Source organism: Engystomops pustulosus, chromosome 11 (genome assembly GCF_040894005.1).
Source record: "Engystomops pustulosus chromosome 11, aEngPut4.maternal, whole genome shotgun sequence".
NCBI lineage: Eukaryota > Metazoa > Chordata > Amphibia > Anura > Leptodactylidae > Engystomops > Engystomops pustulosus.
This window is the reverse complement of record NC_092421.1, coordinates 71,206,119-71,224,934: the sequence shown is the minus strand read 5'-3', so window position 1 is coordinate 71,224,934 and position 18,816 is coordinate 71,206,119. Positions and strand designations below refer to the sequence as shown.

Genomic DNA, 18,816 nt, shown 5'->3' with positions numbered 1-18,816 from the left:
ATAACTCAGACCCTCCATACCCCTTATCAGTTTTGTGGCTCTACGTAGAACCCTCTCCAGCTCCAGGGCATCCTTTTTATGGACCGGTGCCCAGAACTGGACAGCATATTCCAGGTGTGGCCGAACCAGTGCCTTGTATAGTGGTAATATTACATCCCTATCACGAGAGTCCATACCACTTTTGATACATGACAAGATCCTACTGGTTTTAGAGGCAGCTGATTGACATTGCATGCTGTTATTCAATTTATGATCTACTAGTACCCCCAGGTCCTTCTCAACAAGGGACTCACCCAGATTTACTCCCCCAAGGACATATTTTGCCTTTGGATTATTGGCCCCCAGGTGCATAACCTTACATTTATCCACATTAAACCTCATTTGCCAAGTGGATGACCAAACATTCAGTTTGTCCAAGTCATCCTGCAGCCTATGAACATCCTCCATAGACTGTATTACACTACACAGTTTGGTGTCATCTGCAAAAATAGACACAGGGCTATTAATTCCTACCTCTATATCATTAATAAATATATTAAATAGTAGTGGGCCGAGCACAGAACCCTGGGGTACACCACTCATAACTGGTGACCATTCTGAGTAGGAATCATTGACCACAACTCTCTGGATACGATCCTTTAGCCAGTTTGCAATCCAATTGCAAATGATTTCTGCCAAACCAATGGCCCTAATTTTACCCAACAGGCGTCTATGAGGGACAGTGTCAAATGCCTTTGCAAAGTCCAAGAACACAATATCCACAGCTGCTCCTCCATCCAGGCACCTGCTCACCTCTTCATAGAAGCAGATAAGGTTAGTTTGACAACTTCTATTCTTAGTAAACCCATGCTGGCTGTCACTTATTATACTATTTGATGTCACATACTCCAGTATATAGTCTTTTACTAACCCTTCCAGTATTTTCCCCACAATGGAAGTTAAGCTTACAGGCCTGTAATTGCCTGGCGAAGTTCTAGAGCCCTTTTTATATCTTATCACCGGGGGCTGAATACTCATCACCAGGGGCTGAATACTTATCACCGGGGGCTGAATACTTATCATCAGGGGCTGAATACTCATCACCAGGGGCTGAATACTTATCACCAGGGGCTGAGTACTTATCACCGGGGGCTGAATACTTATCACCAGGGGCTGAATACTTATCACCAGGGACTGAATACTTATCACCGGGGGCTGAATACTTATCACCGGGGGCTGAATACTTATCACCAGGGGCTGAATACTTATCACCGGGGGCTGAATACTTATCACCAGGGGCTGAATACTTATCACCGGGGGCTGAATACTTATCACCAGGGGCTGAATACTTATCACCAGGGGCTGAATACTTATCACCAGGGGCTGAATACTTATCACCGGGGGCTGAATACTTATCACCAGGGGCTGAATACTTATCACCGGGGGCTGAATACTTATCACCGGGGGCTGAATACTTATCACCGGGGGCTGAATACTTATCACCGGGGGCTGAATACTTATCACCGGGGGCTGAATACTTATCACCAGGGGCTGAATACTTATCACCGGGGGCTGAATACTTATCACCAGGAGCTGAATACTTATCCCCGGGGGCTGAATACTTATTACCAGGGGCTGAATACTTATCACTGGGGGCTGAATACTTATCACCGGGGGCTGAATACTTATCACCAGGGGCTGAATACTTATTACCCGGGGCTGAATACTTATCACCGGGGGCTGAATACTTATGACCAGGGTGCTGAATACTTATCACCAGGGGCTGAATACTTATCACCGGGGGCTGAATACTTATTACCAGGGGCTGAATACTTATCACCGGGGGCCGAGTACTCATTACCATATGAGATTTCAGTTTTTCTTATTTAATAAATTAGCAAAAATTTCTACATTTCTGGGTTTTTTTCTGTAAAGCTGGGGGCAGAGTGCACAATAATGAGCAAAAAAAGAACTTACCAGTTGACAGAGTGAAATATTTAAAGGGGTCTGAATTTTTCCGTACCCACTGTATAATGCCCACATAGCGCAGACCATCACAGCAACACCCTAAAGAAATTAGGACCCACAGCGCTATGCCCTAAAGGAATACAGATCCCAGAATCCAGTCTTGGGCTCCCCTTGTTGCTGCGGCTAGTAGGGCAGTTGTAGGTAATTTTCGGCAATGCCTCCGGGAGAGGATGGCTCCGGAATGTGGCCTCCATATTGTATGGACATTTGGGATCAGATTTTGCTATGGTGGATTTTATGACTCTAGTATGACACCTCTATACTTTTTTGTAATATTTCAGGGATATTGGATATAGAGGATATAGATCTCTGGCAGATATAACACTGATGACTGACTCCCCTACTGACATCCGAGTCCAAAATGTACAATGGTGCAAATTGTCACGATCCGATTGTGACAGGAAGGAAATTGTGACACATTACTAAGAACAGAGCGGACGGCGACTACTGAACAGATCATCTGGAGACTGCGAGGAGGGGATATAACTACTACAGGTACAGTATCACTATATCCAGCAGGGAGAATACACCAGACATACAGTAACATATGTACAACACATACAACAAATATTTACATTGTTACTATATTATTTATATAATGTTTTATTCATATATCATCTGTGTATATTCTAAATGCTAATTTTCCAAGAAAATATCATGTTTATATTATTATTATATTATATTATTACGCCTCCCATTATATTATTATTACTTACTACTTTTATTGTATTATTATATACATTTAACCCCTTAAGGACGCGGGGTTTTTCGGCTCATTTCTCGCTCTCCAACTTCAAAAATCCATAACTTTTTCATTTTTACGTGTACAGACCTGTGTGAGGGCTTATTTTGTGCATAACAAATTTTACTTTCCCGTAATGTTATTTATTTTAACATGCCGTGTACTGCGAAGATGAAAAAAAATTCCAAATGTGGGAAAATTGAAAAAAACGCACGTGCGTCACGTTCTTGTGGGCTCAGTTTTTACAACTTTCACTCTTTGCTCCAAATAACACGCCTACTTTATTCTTTGGTTCGGTGCGATCGCGGTGATACCAAATTTATATAGGTTTTATTGTGTTTTAATACATTTTGAAAAATTTAACGAATGTGTACAAAAAAGAAAAAAAAATTTGCCATCTTCTGACGCTAATAACTTTTTCATACTTTGGCGCACGGAGATGTGTGAGGTGTCATTTTTTGCGAAATGAGGCGATGTTTTCATTGCTACCATTTTGAGGTCTGTGCGACATTTTGATCATTTTTAATTTCATTTTTTATGTTATGTAAAAAGGTGTAAAAGTCGCATTTCGGACATTTGGCGCCATTTCCCGCCTTGGAGGTCACCGCCGCCCGTAACCGTTTTTATATTTTGATAGATCGGGCATTTTGGGACGCGGCAATACCTGATGTGTCTGTGATCTTTGCTGTTTATTATGTTTTATATCCGTTCTAGGGAAAGGGGGGTGATTTGAATTCTTAATATTTTATTAATTTTTTTTATTTTTTAAACTTTTTTTTTTCTTTTTTTTTTCACTATTTCTTAGACCATCTAGGGTACATTAACCCTAGATGGTCAGATCGCTCCTACCATATACTGCAATACTTCTGTATTGCAATATATGGCATTTTTGCAGCACATTCATTACAATGAGCCACTGGCTCATTGTAACGAATCTGCAGATGCCAGATAGTCTCGGGTCAAACGAAGACCATGGCAACCGATCGCCGCCCCCTGATGACGTGGGGGGCGCGGCGATCGGAATAAAGATGGCGGCGCCCACGCCCCGCCGTCTTTTAAACGCCGACGACTTTGCCAGCGGCTTTGAAAGCACCGACTGCGGTTATTAGCGGTGGGGGTTTGCTGCAATATGCAACAACCCCCACCTCTGTATGAAGAGGACTCAGCCCGTGAGCCCTCTTCATACAACCCTTATACCTCTGCGCCGTAGAGCTACGGCGCAGAGCGTTAAGGGGTTAATTATTAGAATGGTTAGTCATATTATTATGACACGTTAATACTTTTATTACTATTTCTATGTTGTACAACTCCCTTAACCCCTACGGGACTCAGCCTCTTTTGGCCTTAAGGACGCAGCCCCATTTTTCAAATCTGCCCTATGTCACTATAAGTGGTTATAGTTTTGGAACGCTATGAGATATCCAGGGGATTTTGAGATTGTTTTCTCATGACACATTGTACTTCAAATTAGTTTAAAAATTTGGATGAAATCTTTTGTGCTTAGTTATGAAAAAAACCAAAATTTGGCAAAAATTTGGAAAAATTCTTTATTTTCAACATTCTAAATTCTCTACTTTTGATGCAGATAGTCATAGCACCCAAATAACTTCATAACTTACATTTCCCAAAGGTCTGCTTTATGTTGCCATGGTTTTTTAAGATTCCACATATTTTACTAGAATGTTATGAGGCTCAGAATTTAGGTATCATATTTCACATTTTTTGTAAAATCACCAAAACCTGTATTTAGATGGACCTGCTCAACTTCTAATTGACACTGAGAGGCCTAAATAATAGTGAGACTCGTAAATTACCCCATTGTGGAAACTACAACCCTCAACGTATGAAAAACCACTTTTAAGAAGTTTGTTAACCCTTTAGGTGTTTTATAGGGGTTAAAACAAAATGGAGGTGCAGTCTGCAAATTGTAATATTTTTTCACAATAGTAAGTTACCCACAAAGTTCCACAAGTAAGTTACCCACAAAGTTCCACAAAGTTTGTTACCCAATCTCTCCCGAGTACAGTGATACCCCATATGTGGTGGTAACCTGCTGTATGGGCGCACGGCCGGGCATAGGAGGGAAGGAGGCGCCATCCAGATCAGATTTGTTATGTCACATTGTACAGGCTATAATTTGTTTCTTTTTTTTATTGAGGACCTATAGGGGCTTATTTCTTTTGCCACATGAGATGCACTTTTCTGGTACGTAATTTTGGGGAATCTATAGGCTAATTGGTGAGATTTTATTAACTCTTTGTTGGTGGAGGAAATGAAAATCATCACTTTTTAGGAAGATTTTTTGTTTTTTTTTGGGCTGTTTACCATACCATAAAAATAGTATATTATTTTTATTCTATGCGTCGCCACCATTACGAAAAGACCTCATTTATATAGATTTTTTATTTTTTACCATTTTTACTGAATAAAAAGTAATTTGGCAAAAATGTTGTCAATTTTAGCATCACCGTCTTTCATATGCATAACTTTTTTATTTTTCGCCTCAAAAATCTGTTTAACCCCTTCCCGACGCGCGCCGTACTCGCGGGCCGAGCCCTCTCCATAGCCGGTAAGTCTTTGCTGCATATTGCAGCAAAGGCTTACCGGTAACACCCGCGATCGGTGCTAGCACCGATCGCGGGTGCTTTCACCGCGATCGCCTCCGGCAATGCTGCCGGAGGCTTCAAAAAGATGGCGCTGCATGGGCGCCGCCATCTTGGCGCGGATCTCCGCTCCCCGATGACGTCACGGGGAGCGGTGATCCGTTGCCATGACAGCATCGGGCCTCACGAAGGCCCGAAGCTGTCTCGTTTTAACCTATTCATTACAATGTGCTATCAGCACATTGTAATGAATGAGGAGTAAAATCCCCATATACTGCCATATTGCAGTATGGCAGTATATGGTAGGATCGATCAGACAACCTAGGGTTAAAGTACCCTAGGGAGTCTGAAAAATAGTTAAAGTGAAAGTAAAAAACAGTTTAAAAAAAAAAAATTATATTAAAAAAACCTAAAAATTCAAATCACCCCCCTTTCCCTAGAACTGATATTAATATTAATAAACAGTAAAAATCATAAACACATTAGGTATCGCCGCGTCCGAAAATGTCCGATCTATCAAAATATAATAACGGTTTTTCACTGCGTTTAACCCCGTAACGGAAAATAGCGTCCAAAGTCAAAAATGACATTTTTTTGCCATTTTGGAAAATATAAAAAAATTAATAAAAAGTGATCAAAAGGTCGCACAGTCCCAAAAATTATAGTAATGAAAACGCCATCAAAAGTCGCAAAAAATGACATCACCCACAGCTCCGTACACCAAAGTATGAAAAAGTTATTAGCGCCAGAAGATGGCAAAATCAAAAAAAAAATTTTTGTACAGGAGGTTTTAATTTTTTTAAATGTATGAAAACATTATAAAACCTGTACAAATGTGGTATCCCTGTGATCGTAGCAACCCAAAGAATAAAGTAGACCTGTCATTTGGGACGCAGAGTGAAAGCTGTGAAATCCAAGCCCACAAGAAAACGTCGCAAATGTGTTCTTTCACCATTTTTACTGCATTTGGAATTTTTTTCCCGCTTCCCAGTACGCGCCATGGAATATTAAATACCGTCACTACGAAGTGCAATTTGTTACGCAGAAAATAAGCCATAACAGAGCTCTTTATGTGGAAAAATAAAAAAGTTATAGATTTTTGAAGGTGGGGTGTGAAAAATGGAAGTGAAAAAACTAAAAAAGGCCAAGTCGTTAAGGGGTTAAGGGCTTATTTTTTGCGAGAAGGATTGTTCTTTTTAGTGGTCTTATTTTAGAGTGCATAACATTTTTTAAAATAACTTTTTAGAGCATTTTTTATAGGGTATTAATTGAAAATTATCTTTTTTTTGGAGCTTTTTTGGTTTTTTTTTTACGGGGTTCACTTTGCGGATCTAGTAACGATTCAGTTTTATTATGCAGATTGTTACGGACGCAGGGATACCAAATATGTGGGGGTTTTGTGTATTTTATTCAACTGTACTGAATAAAAACCAATTTGGAGAAAATCTTGTTAATTTTAGCATCACCATCTTTTCATATGCATAACTTTTTATTTTTCGGCTGACAAATCTGGTTAGAGGCTTATTTTTTGCGAGAAGAGTTGTTCTTTTTAGTGGGCTTATTTTGGAGTGCATAACATTTTTTAAATCACTTTTTAGAGCATTTTTTATAGGGTATTAATTAAAAATTATCTTTTTTCAGAACGTTTTTGCGTTTTTTTTTCTACGGCGTGTACCGTGCGGGTCCAGTAATGATTCTGTTTTATTATACAGATTGTTACGGACGCGGCAATACCAAATATGCGGGGGGTTTTTGTGTTTTTGTGTTTTTTATACTTTATTAAGTGTTTTTATAGGAAAGTGACATTTTAGGGGCTTATATTTTAATGTATTTATTTTTTATTTATTATAATGTGTAGTGTTAACTGTTTTTGCATATTTTTACTTATACATACTTGAACTTGAACCAGTGATGCTCTGAATACTGGTTCTAGTTCAATACACTGCTCTACAATACTATTTTATTGTAGAGCAGTGTAAACTGTCTGAGCATGCAGGCGCATGCTCAGACAGTTTGCAGTCAGACCCGGAAGGGGTCTGACTGCCATGGAGACCGGGCAGCTCCGGGGCACATGCCAGTCCTCGGAGCTGCCCAGAAGGGGATCGGATCCCCCGGTAAGCGGCACGGGGGATCCGATCCACAGCGCAAACACCCTTACACGCCGCGGTCATGCTTGACCGCGGCGTGTAAGGGGTTAACACCCGCGATCGGAGCCGGCTCCGATCGCGGGTGTTAGCGCAGGCTGTCAGCTGTACTAGACAGCTGACAGCCGCTGCTTCTGGTACCGGCTCCGTTCGTGAGCCAGTGCCAGAAGCAGGACGTTATAGAACGTCCCCGTGCGCTAAGCATCTAGCCCCGGGGACATACTATAACGTCCTGGTGCGCCTAGGGGTTAATATTACCTCCATTTTATCACATTATATTACTACCCTCGCCACATTATACTTGATGATACACAGATATGCTACATACACATATACATTCAGCACCATACTCATATATATAGTATAGTATACTGTATAGATATAGTATATATATACATATACAAATTCCTTGTATATGTTCTGTCCAGCAGAAGCCTCCTCTCTCTAATTTAATGTCCAGCAGCCTCCCCTCACTAATGAAATGCTTCCCGTAGGTGATGAAATGTCCAGCAACCTCCCCTCAGTAACGATATATCCAGCTTCCACCCCTCAGTGATTCAACACAAGAAAGACTGTTCAAAGCCAGCATTTGTTCATGTAGGCTTTAGTGGACTTAGTGGCTGTACACGGAAGCAACATCCAGACTGACTATCGGAGTGCACATCAGATTAAAAAAATAAGATAGATGAATTGTGAGAAGAAATCAGTCTCTGCTTTATTGTGGAGAACACATTAAACTAGAAGATTGCACGCCACAGCGAGGTAACGGGCTGTTTCACACACAAAGCGTTTTCTCAAGCCTCAAGGGTGCTTTGTGCACAAAAGTTGTGGCGTACAATCCTTCCGGTTTGATGGGGCACATTTACTTACCCGTCCTGATGCGTTTCCCACGTTCCTGCATGTAAGTGCTTGATCTTGTGACACAATTTAAAAGTTAAATCCCGCGCTCAGTCCGAATCAGTCATCCGATGGCATGCCCCTAATTTCTGTCACATGAAAGCCGGCACAGCCGCCCCACAATCCCTTGTTAAATACCTGTCAAAGTGTTGCAAATCCCGAAAACGTCGGAAAAATTGACTAAAGTGCAGCCGCGGAGCCTTAGTAAATAAGCCCCGATGTGTTCTCCACAATAAATCAAAGACTGATTTCAACATTGGTGAGTGACAAAAAGCCTCCCCTCGCTAATGAAATGCCAAAATGCCTCCACTTATTAATAAAATGCCTAGCAGCCTCCTCTCATTAATGAAATGCCCAGCAGACTCCCCTAGGTAATGAAATACCCAGCAGACTCCCCACAGTAATGAAATGCCCAGCAGACTCCCTAGTTAATGAATTGCCCAGCAGACTCCCCTAGGTAATAAAATGCCCAGCAGCCTCCCCTCAGTGATGAAATGCCCAGCAGACTCCCTCAGTAACGAAATGCCCAGCAGACTCCCTCCAGTAATGAAATGCCCAGCAGACTCCCTCGGTAATGAAATGCGCAGCAGACTCCCCTAGGTAATGAAATGCCCAGCAGCCTCCCCTCAATAATGAAATGCCCAGCAGACTTCATCGGTAATAAAATGCCCAGCAGACTCCCCTAGGTAATGAAATGCCCAGCAGACTCCCTCCAGTAATGAAATGCCCAGCAGACTCTCTCCAGTAATTAAATGGCTAGCAGACTCCCTTCGGTAGTGAAATGTCCAGCAGACTCCCTTGGTAATGAAATGCCCAGCAGACTCCCCTAGGTAATTAAATGCCCAGCAGACTCTTTCCAGTAATAAAATGCCCAGCAGACTCCCTCGGTAATGAAATTCCCAGCAGACTCCCTCGCTAATGAAATGCCCAGAAGCGTCCCCTCAGTAATGAAATTCCCAGCAGACTCCCTCGGTATTGAACTCCCCAACAGACTGCCCTAGGTATTGAAATGCCGAGCAGACTCCCCTAGGTAATGAAATTCCCAGCAGCCACCCCTCAGTAATGAAATGCCCATCAGACTCCCTCAGTAATGAAATGCCCAGCAGACTCCCTTGGTAATAAAATGCCAAGCAGACTCCCCTCAGTAATGAAATGCCCAGCAGACTCCCTCGGTAATAAAATGCTCAGCAGACTCCCCTAGGTATTGAAATGCCCAGCAGATTCCCTCGGCAATGAAATGCCCGGCACACTCCCTTCGGTAATGAAATGTCCCCACAAGGCCCCTCGTTATATACTAAAAATGAAACTCAGCGACTTCTTTTTATCCCTCGGCTCCTGCCAGCAGAGACAGGTCTATGTGCTCTGCCTGTGCACACACAGTATGATGCAGCAGAGGCACCTTGTGATGACATCATAGAGTGTGCCTGGCTGAGCACACAGGCGTGTCTTTGTCTGTAATCTATTGTATGCATGTGCAACACCTCGCCGATGCAAGGCAGAGTGGTTGTTGTGAATACGTCCCACCATGTAGCTTGCAGCCTGTGAAGGGTCTGATCAGCCCCACAGCATGTCACTACATAACAACTACATAACACAGATGAGCACTGCAGCGGTAGAGTCTGCCTGGTAAGGCAGGAGTTAATGCTTGATGTGATGTAATATGTGTTAACCAATCACATGTGTTCTCCTAATGAATCTGTGAGCTGAGATGTAATTGGAGGAGTAGCCACCACCTGACCAGAGGGAGTAACAAAACCCCTGGTCAGGAAACTTCTAGAGTGCAGAAGAAGACTGGAGTTAATCCAGTGAAGTCAGTCTATGGCTGGATTCACATGACCGCAGGGGGGACGTATATACGGCCGACGTATATACGGCCGATATACGTCCCCCATACACGGCATGTCCTATTTTTTCAGGGCATACAGCGCCGTGCGCCATGTATCCCTATGGAGAGGGGCGGGGGTGAGCAGCGCTCTCCCCCTCCTCCTCTCCCCGCGCGCTGCTGTGTGCACGCCGTGCTACGGTACGGCGGGCACCAGTCGTGTGAATCCAGCCTTAGGCTAGAGCTGACACAGCTCAGTTCAGCTAAGCAAGTCAGTGCAGCCAGCACACCAGACCAGAGCAGGAGTGCTCAGCTCCCTGCCTGAAGAGGGTAGTGAGTTAGTCAGGAGGGTGATATCTGAAGCAACCAAGGACAAGCTGAAGCATCCTTCCAGGACACAGCTATCTCCCAGCCTGCCATTGCATCCAGGCTGATGATCTCCATCCTGTGGCTCCCTCCAACTGCATCTCAGCACTCCACCATTCTGTTAAGGCACGTTGCTGATGTTCCTGTCGGTTCCAATAAAGAACTGTAAGTTATTTTTATTCAACGTCTGCCTCCGTCTGGTCCCTGCTACTACGGCTGTCACCATCACGGGCACCCTATCCACTACACAGAGACTCATACTCCAGACCCCAAAGGGTTGCCCCAGGGAGAACCGCTATAGCAGCCTCTCCCTCATCATTTCTTGCCAACACCACCTGCTGGAGACCTGCCAGGCTGTAGTACAGCCCTCCGGTTCCCCATACCAAGCACCGTGACACTAGCGTGCCTAGGCCGCAACCGCTAGCCACTCAGGTACTGCGGGCCCCGGCTGACTCCAGGCCCCGAGAAAAGGCTAGGCCCCGGTGGGGGATGTTGCACATGTCTAATATGCATACAACTGATTCCTTTTCCGCTCGTGGACCTCCTTTTTTCCGTCCGCTCCATCCCCGGGTCCAGGTGCACCCCCTGCTACTGCAATCGATACACCCCTGACGCTCACTACTACAATTTATTCATATGACAGTAATTGTCACTATGATGATTTTTTTTGGTATTTTTATTATTATAACAGTATTTAAAGGAAATTTAGCTCCAGCATGAAGGATTGTAAACCAAGCACACTGACGTACTGGTGTGTGTCCTCTCTAACAGGATCTGCTCTTCTTTTAACTTCTTATCCCCTTGTTTTTCTAAAAAAATCTATGGAGCCTGAAGCCCAGCAGTTTAATTTGCATAATTTTTAAAGCCTTTTTTTTTGTAAAAACCAGGGCATAAGAAGTATGTCAGTGTGCTTGGTTTACAATCCTACATCCTGGTGATAGATGTCCTTTTACTAATATACTACTATTTTTATTATTATTCCTAGTTTGTTTCTATTATGCTGAATTATTATTCATTTTTATTACTATTATTTATTATTATTATAACAGTTATTACTAGTTTTCTCTTATCTTTGTTACAGTTCTGTTATTACTAATATACTGACTTCACTATTTCTTACTCTGCATAGTAAGATTATAATGACTTTTTTTTATCACTAATATCTATATTGGAAGTTCCTCCGCTTTCTAGATTCTATTTTCAGTTCCTCTTCACTACAAAGTCTGTGTTTTTCATCTTGCCTGAAGGAGCTTGTACCAAGCAAGTTCGTTACAATGTGTCAGTGTAAGGGAGCGGTCACACTTGCTAATAATAAATACAAAAGAGATGGGGGAAACTTTTCTGAATCAGCAAATTCTGCAAGTGAGACCCTCAGCAAGAAAGAGATTTTTTTTCTATGACACAATGGGGCACATTTACTTACCTGGTCCAGTCGTGATCCCGCGGCACGTTGTCCGACGCTGATTCGGGTCTGCCGGGATTCACTAAGGTCGTGCACCCGATATCCACCAGGTGTCGCTGCTGTGCCGAGGTCCGCCGGAGTTCACCTTCTTCGTCCTGGTGCATGTAAGTGCTGATCTTGCGACACAATTTTTTTTTAAATTCCGCGGTTTTTCCGAATCTTTCGGGTTGTCCGACGGCCACGCCTCCAATGCACCAATGCGCCAATGCACCAAAATCCGATCGTGTGTGCCAAAATCCCGGGGCAATTCAGAACAAATTGGAAATCGTCGGGAAACCCGATGAAAGTGCTGTGTTCGGGCCCTTAGTAAATGAGCCCCATTGTAGCAAACTGCAGCAGTGTGAGTACTGGGAGTCCCAGTACGTTTTGGATTGGCTATGTCCTGTAGCCCTGAAGAAGTTAATGGAGCACTAGTTTGGCATGTATCCCAACAATCCACTGACTTGGGTCTGTATGGGTTGTGACTTCAGCTTTGCCAGCAGTTAAGGGATGAGAAACATCAATTTTGGGAATCATAATAACTCCAAAACCTTATAGTAATGGATGCGACAGAAGTGATTCCTTCATTTTGTAAAATGTTCTTTCCAGAATTCCCCCTTTATGTGATAAAAAAAAATATCCTCCAAACTCATGTGAAAATGAGCAGAGAAGAGTCATATTTGCTTGAAATGAGTCAAGTTTTGAGGCTGCAGGGGTAAGGTCACTTCAGAAGCCTCTGTTTAGTTCTTTGAAACCATCTCATTTCCATTATGGTTTGGCTTCAGACACCTGCCCTTTCAATTGATGATGCTTCACTTTGGCATGCGACCAAGGTCCTGTATATCCCCACTGCTCGGTGGATTAGTATTTAAAGAGAACCTGTCACGAGATTTTACCACAATAAATTACTCAACCCCTCAGGTCAGGAATGTAATGTCCTTTATAGAATTCCCCCATAAATCTAAAACAAAAAGTCATATATTTTACCTGAGATAAGAAAAGTTTAAAGGCTGCAGGGAGAAGGTCACTATAATCAGTTCTGTGGCACCTAGAAACGTGCTGCCAGTGTATATGTTAAGTATAAAAATCTCATATTTCTGTTCACATCAGCCTTGTGTAATATGACCCCACAGCAGGTTTCTAGCCCTTTAAACTTGACTCATCTCAGGCAAAATATGACTCTTCTCTGTTCATTGTCACAGGAGAATTTTATTTATAGGTAAATGGTGAAATTTCACATAAAAGAAGGAATTCTAGAAAGGACATTTCATCTCCTACCTGAGGGGAATAGTAGTTTAATGGGGTAAAATTTTGGGATAGAATCTCTTTAAAGGGTCCAGAAATTTTTTTTAAACACATTTGTAACCTATTTTATTATTATAAGCTGTGTTTTATAAGCTTTCATTGGTGCAGTGTTCTCCTGAACAACACTCTAAATGAATGTTGCCATTGTGGAATACGGCTCATTGTTACAGGTTTTACTGTATATGATGTTTATACACTGCTGCTGCCAATACAAACATATATATATATATATATATATATATATATATATATATATATATATATAGAACTTGCCCTAGGTCATATATATAAATACATAAAAAACAAAGTCAAAGTCAGTGTAGCCTGTTTTCCATTATTAGAGTGATAGTACAAAAGAAGTCACAGTTCTGACTCAGCCCATAAACCGCTGTATAATATTTAAGAATAATGAATACTTCACCCTCACTCTGTGCACTGAGATTTGTAACACTTTTACTTCATTCTCACTACAGTCAGAGAAGACTGGATATCAATTGAGGGTAATCACTTATCACTGTGTACAGCTGTATACATACAGTATTATAGCGGTGTTTAATATACATAGAGCTGAGCTGCTGCAGCTGCCGTTATAAAGATATCCACCTCACATAGAGCTGAGCTGCTGTATCTAAGCTGCCATTATATAGGCATCCACCTTACATAGAGCTGAGCTGCCGTATCTAAGCTGCCTTTCTATAGGCATCCTCCTTACATAGAGCTGAGCTGCTGTATCTAAGCTGCCATTATATAGGCATCCACCTTAAATAGAGCAGAGCTGCTGTATCTAAGCTGCCATTATATAGGCATCCACCTTAAATAGAGCAGAGCTGCTGTATCTAAGCTGCCATTATATAGGCATCCACCTTACATAGAGCTAAGCTGCTGTATCTAAGCTGCCATTATATAGACATCCACCTTACATAGAGCTGAGCTGCTGTATCTAAGCTGCTATTATATAGTCATCCACCTTACATAGAGCTGAGCTGCTGTATCTAAGCTGCCATTATATAGACATCCACCTTACATAGAGCTAAGCTGCTGTATCTAAGCTGCCATTATATAGGCATCCACCTTACATATAGCCGAGCTGCTGTATCTAAGCTGCCATTATATAGGCATCCACCTTACATAAAGCTGAGCTGCTATATCTAAGCTGTTATATTGTAGGCATCCACCTTACATAGAGCTGGTCTGCTGTATCTAAGCTTCCATTATATAGACATTATTATATAGCAGAACTTTTGCCCTGCGCTCTGAGACTCTTTGGTTATGCTCCAGATTATTCAGCATCACTCTCTTTCTATGACTTTTTATGAATAAAACCAAGTTGCAGTCCCTAGCTGTTATAGGTTTCTATGAGATCTTCAAGTAACTACCCCTTTAACTCCTATGATTTCAGCAGGTAACGGGATGTCCAATGGAAGTGATGACATCATTGACCCAATTCCTCAACACTTTAATTATGAAGAGTCTGTGTTTACCACGCTGGTTTTCGCCATCACCTTTCTGGTCGGTGTCCCCGGGAATATTCTGGTGCTTTGGGTGACTGGTGTGAAGATGAAGAAGACGGTGAACACTGTTTGGTTCTGGAACCTCGCCGTGGCCGACATCATGTGCTGTCTGGCTCTTCCATTCTCCACCGTCGAGTTGTATCACAAGGAATGGTTGTTCGGCACTGCACTCTGCAAGCTGCTCCCGGCCATAGTCATCCTTAACATGTTCGCCAGCGTCTTCACCTTAGTGGCCATCAGCATTGACCGCTGCGTTCAGGTGGTCCTGCCGGTGTGGGCCCAGAATCACCGCAGCCTCAGGATGGCGTGGCTTATCTGCTTGGTTATTTGGATATTATCTTTCATAATGTCGCTTCCCGTCTTCCTCTATAGACAGATCTCCACGGACCACAACATGACCACCTGTAAGTACCACTTTGGTGGTCATGATGACTTCATCTCCAACGATGTTGACTATGATTATAACTATGAAGACCTCAGGAGTCTTAACGAAGCTAATGTCTCATTCACTGGTCTTCCAGACCACGACGTTGATCCATACCACCAAGTCTCCAATGCCGAGGTCACCATCACACTTACCCGTATGTTATTTGGGTTCTTCTTCCCGCTCTTGATCATTGCTGGTTGCTATACTCGCCTGGCTCTTAAAGTACAGAAGAGCAAGTTCCTCAAGGTGGGCAGAAAGACCACCAAGGTGGTCTATGGCATCATCGTGGCCTTCTGCGTGACCTGGGCGCCTTACCACATCATCGGCATCACCATGTTGTATGTTCAGAACCACATCGTTATGAAACTGAACCACATCACGGTGGCCTTGGCTTATTCCAACAGTTGCATCAACCCAATACTCTACGTTTTCATGGGCAAAGACTTCAAGACTAAGATGAGCCAGTCTTTGCGGCAGCTCATGGAAAGCGCCTTCAGCGAGGAAGTGACTAAGACTACGGAACGTAGCAGGACTAAAAGCTCCATCCAGAACAGTGTGGAGGTCTGAGGAGACAGAGAGCTACACTGTGACTTTTGTAAAACCTAAGAACCTAGGGTCTGGTGTCACATCCTCCAACCATGTGCAGGCGGGCGGTATTTGTAGGTTCTGAGGCTTTTCTGATATAAACCAGCCTGTCATAGGACCCTATTTTGGCACCCAGCTGTCCCACCTGGATCCAATGCACAAAAGTTGTTGGAATGTAACCCAAATGCCTGATATATTAATTCTTCTATGACGGTTTTGGACAGTCACATTAGGCTCGTTAGCTTTAGGTACTGGATTGTTTACAAGGTTAACTTAGGTAAGATAAAGGGTGCAACCACTTTGTATAAAGGGAACCTGTCAGCAAGTGTGACCATGGAGACTGTAGCTAGTGTTAGGTATTGTCCCAGGATAGATGTGTAATCAGACTTTTGTGGATGTTGTTAGTAGCAGCAGGACTGTGAAATATGGATTTATATTCCAGGTTTGTAGCTTCTCCAAGTGCACTGGGGGTGTGTCTGTGTATGTTGCTGTGTATGTTGTTTGTAGCAACAGAACTGTAAAATTTTTTTTTGTGGTTTAAAAGAAATCTAACATCAAATCCCATCATGATAAATCAGGGACACTTACAGATAGATTGAGGCACCATTACTGTGGTATAATATTCTTATATTTGTATCCATGGGCCCCTTCCATCTAAAATCAACTTTTAAAATTATTCAGATGAGCCTGGAAGGCTTTGGGGGTGTTACCAGAGTCCTTCTGTGCTGTAGCTTCTGCTTGATGTTATCTCACACAGTGGGAGGGGGAAGTGCTTCTGCACAGTGTAACAGAATGTGAAGCTGCAGCAAGGAGGGGCTCTGGTTACATCCCCAGAGCCCTTCAGACTCATCTGGATAATTTTTAAACTTGATTTTAGAAGGAAGTAGGCCATGGATAACAAATAGCACGTCTCTGCAGGGACAATACCTCACACAGGCAGCAGCCTGTATTGTCACACCAGCTGATAGGTTCTCTTTGATATGAAGTTGTTCCATGAGATGCTGAATTCTAGAACTCGAAGGACAGAGATGCAGAAAAAAGTGTTATAAAATGACAGTTTTTACTGTTTTAATGGCACATTTACTTACCCGGTCCTGTCGCGATCCCCGATCCGGACGGTCCGACGAAGATGAAGTCCGGCACGATTCACCAAGATTGAGCGCCCGAGATCCTGCATGTGTCGCTTCCCCTCCAAGGTCCGCCAGAGTTCACCTTCTTCCTCCCGGTGCTTGTAAGTGCGACACAATTTTGAATGTTAAATCCTGCGCGTTGTCCAAATCCGTCAGATCGTCCGTCGGCCCACCCCCCGATTTGTGTAGCATGCAACCCGGCGCTAATGCGCCAAAATCCGATCGCGTGCGCCAAAAATATTTTCTAAATGCGTCGCACATTGGATTGAATTTTGGCACATGCAATCGGATTTTGGCGCAACAGCGCCGGCTTGCACGTGCAGCATTTAACATTTAGAATTGTATCACAAGACACGCACTCACATGCACTAGGAAGAAGCAGGTGAACTCCGGCGGACCTTGGCGCAGAAGCGACGGATGCAGGAACTCGGGCCACGAGCTTAATGAATCGCGCCGGACCCGAATCCTCGTCGGACAACGCACCGCGGGATCGTGACAGGTGAGTAAATGTACCCCAATGTGATAAATGAGTTTGGTGCACAGAGGGCTCACACATGACACGTGGCTCTCAGGATGTGTATGGAGTCGTGGCACCTGAAGAGCCTCAGACTAAAGACGCCCCTTGTAGACCTCACAAGACATCGTACCAAGAAGACTGGAGCACCAAACGTTCGGCCATCTGATTCGTTGGTCCCCTATTTAGTTCTTTAGAATAATAATTCCTTTATCTATATGGCGCTCACAGATTACGCAGCGTTGCACAGATTTTGCCTAATCAGTCCCTGTCCCCTATGGGGCTCACAATCTAATCAACCTAGCAGTATGTTTTGGAGTGTGGGAGGAAACCTGCACAAACATGGAGAGAACATACAAACTCTTTGCAGATGTTGACCCTGGGAATTGAACCCAGGTCCCCGGCGCTGCAAGGCTGTAATGATAACCACTAAGCCACCGTGCTGCCCAATTGTGCCCTTCCTCTTTCACAGTTTCGCTGACTACCTAACTTATGTGCAAACTATGAGAAAATGACTTCTTCTTTTATTCTCTCTAGATGTGTCACATGTGATTTGATGTAGATAAAGGAGATACTGGGTCACTATGCATTCTTGATACTGGTGACCTATCTACAGGAGTCGGTATGGATTGGTCTGGTGCTGACATTATGTAATAGAGACCAACTTCTGCTCCCTGATCCTAAACAATGGAAGGATCCTAGTGCTCCCAGATGTGTCCACTGTAAAGTCTGGTGCCTAGAGGTAGCTGATTGGTGAGGGGTTTTGGTGTTAGACCCCCATTGATCATGTATCGACTCCTAAGAATAGGTTACTAGTATCACAATTGAATCTGCGTTCCAGGAAACCCATTTAAGTTAGACCAAATCTTATGTGTAGGGACTCATATAGGGACCGATTCTTATTACGTCTATTGGTAGAGGGTGGCTCTCCAGTCTCCGGAATCATTTGAAATTCTAATGATTCTGAGAGCATGAATTGGCAAACCTACCCTATAAAAAGGCTCAAAAAGATTCAGCTCAAGTGTCATTCCTTAAAGGAAACCTACCACCACGGACCTACCTATTAATGTAGATCCGGTGGCAGGTTGCTATATGCTGTAGAAGTATAGACCATTCTAGGGCTAATCCTTTAGTTGCCCAAATCTTTTATAATTTTTAATGCCCCTAATATGCAAATTTATTAAAGAGGCTACTGGGGCGTGGAGAACCTGGCTGCCGGCTGAAGATGGATTGGTAGGTATAACGCCCTCAGTAGCCTCTTTAGTAAATTTGCATATTAGGGGTATTAAAAATGATAAAAGCTTTTGGTAACTACCTTAATA

General features: G+C 43.1%; 1 protein-coding gene across 2 annotated transcripts; it reads left to right on the top strand.

The window, feature by feature from the left end:
* The first annotated feature begins 2,444 nt into the window (after positions 1-2,444).
* On the top strand, positions 2,445-17,257 carry C3AR1 (complement C3a receptor 1). 2 transcript variants are annotated; one of them, XM_072129524.1, is made up of 2 exons: positions 2,445-2,502; positions 14,730-17,257. In XM_072129524.1, the coding sequence occupies exon 2, from the start codon at positions 14,738-14,740 to the stop codon at positions 15,830-15,832; it is 1,095 nt and encodes a 364-aa protein (XP_071985625.1). In that variant the 5' UTR covers positions 2,445-2,502; positions 14,730-14,737; the 3' UTR covers positions 15,833-17,257. The 2 variants fall into 2 exon arrangements, with proteins under 2 accessions (XP_071985625.1, XP_071985626.1); XM_072129525.1 differs by having other exon boundaries at positions 2,455-2,502; positions 14,727-17,257.
* Positions 17,258-18,816: the final 1,559 nt, after the last annotated feature.

Excerpts from the sequence above, each read along its gene's own strand:
- C3AR1 (XM_072129524.1), top strand. The coding sequence starts at position 14,738 with ATGTCCAATGGAAGTGATGACATCATTGACCCAATTCCTCAACACTTT.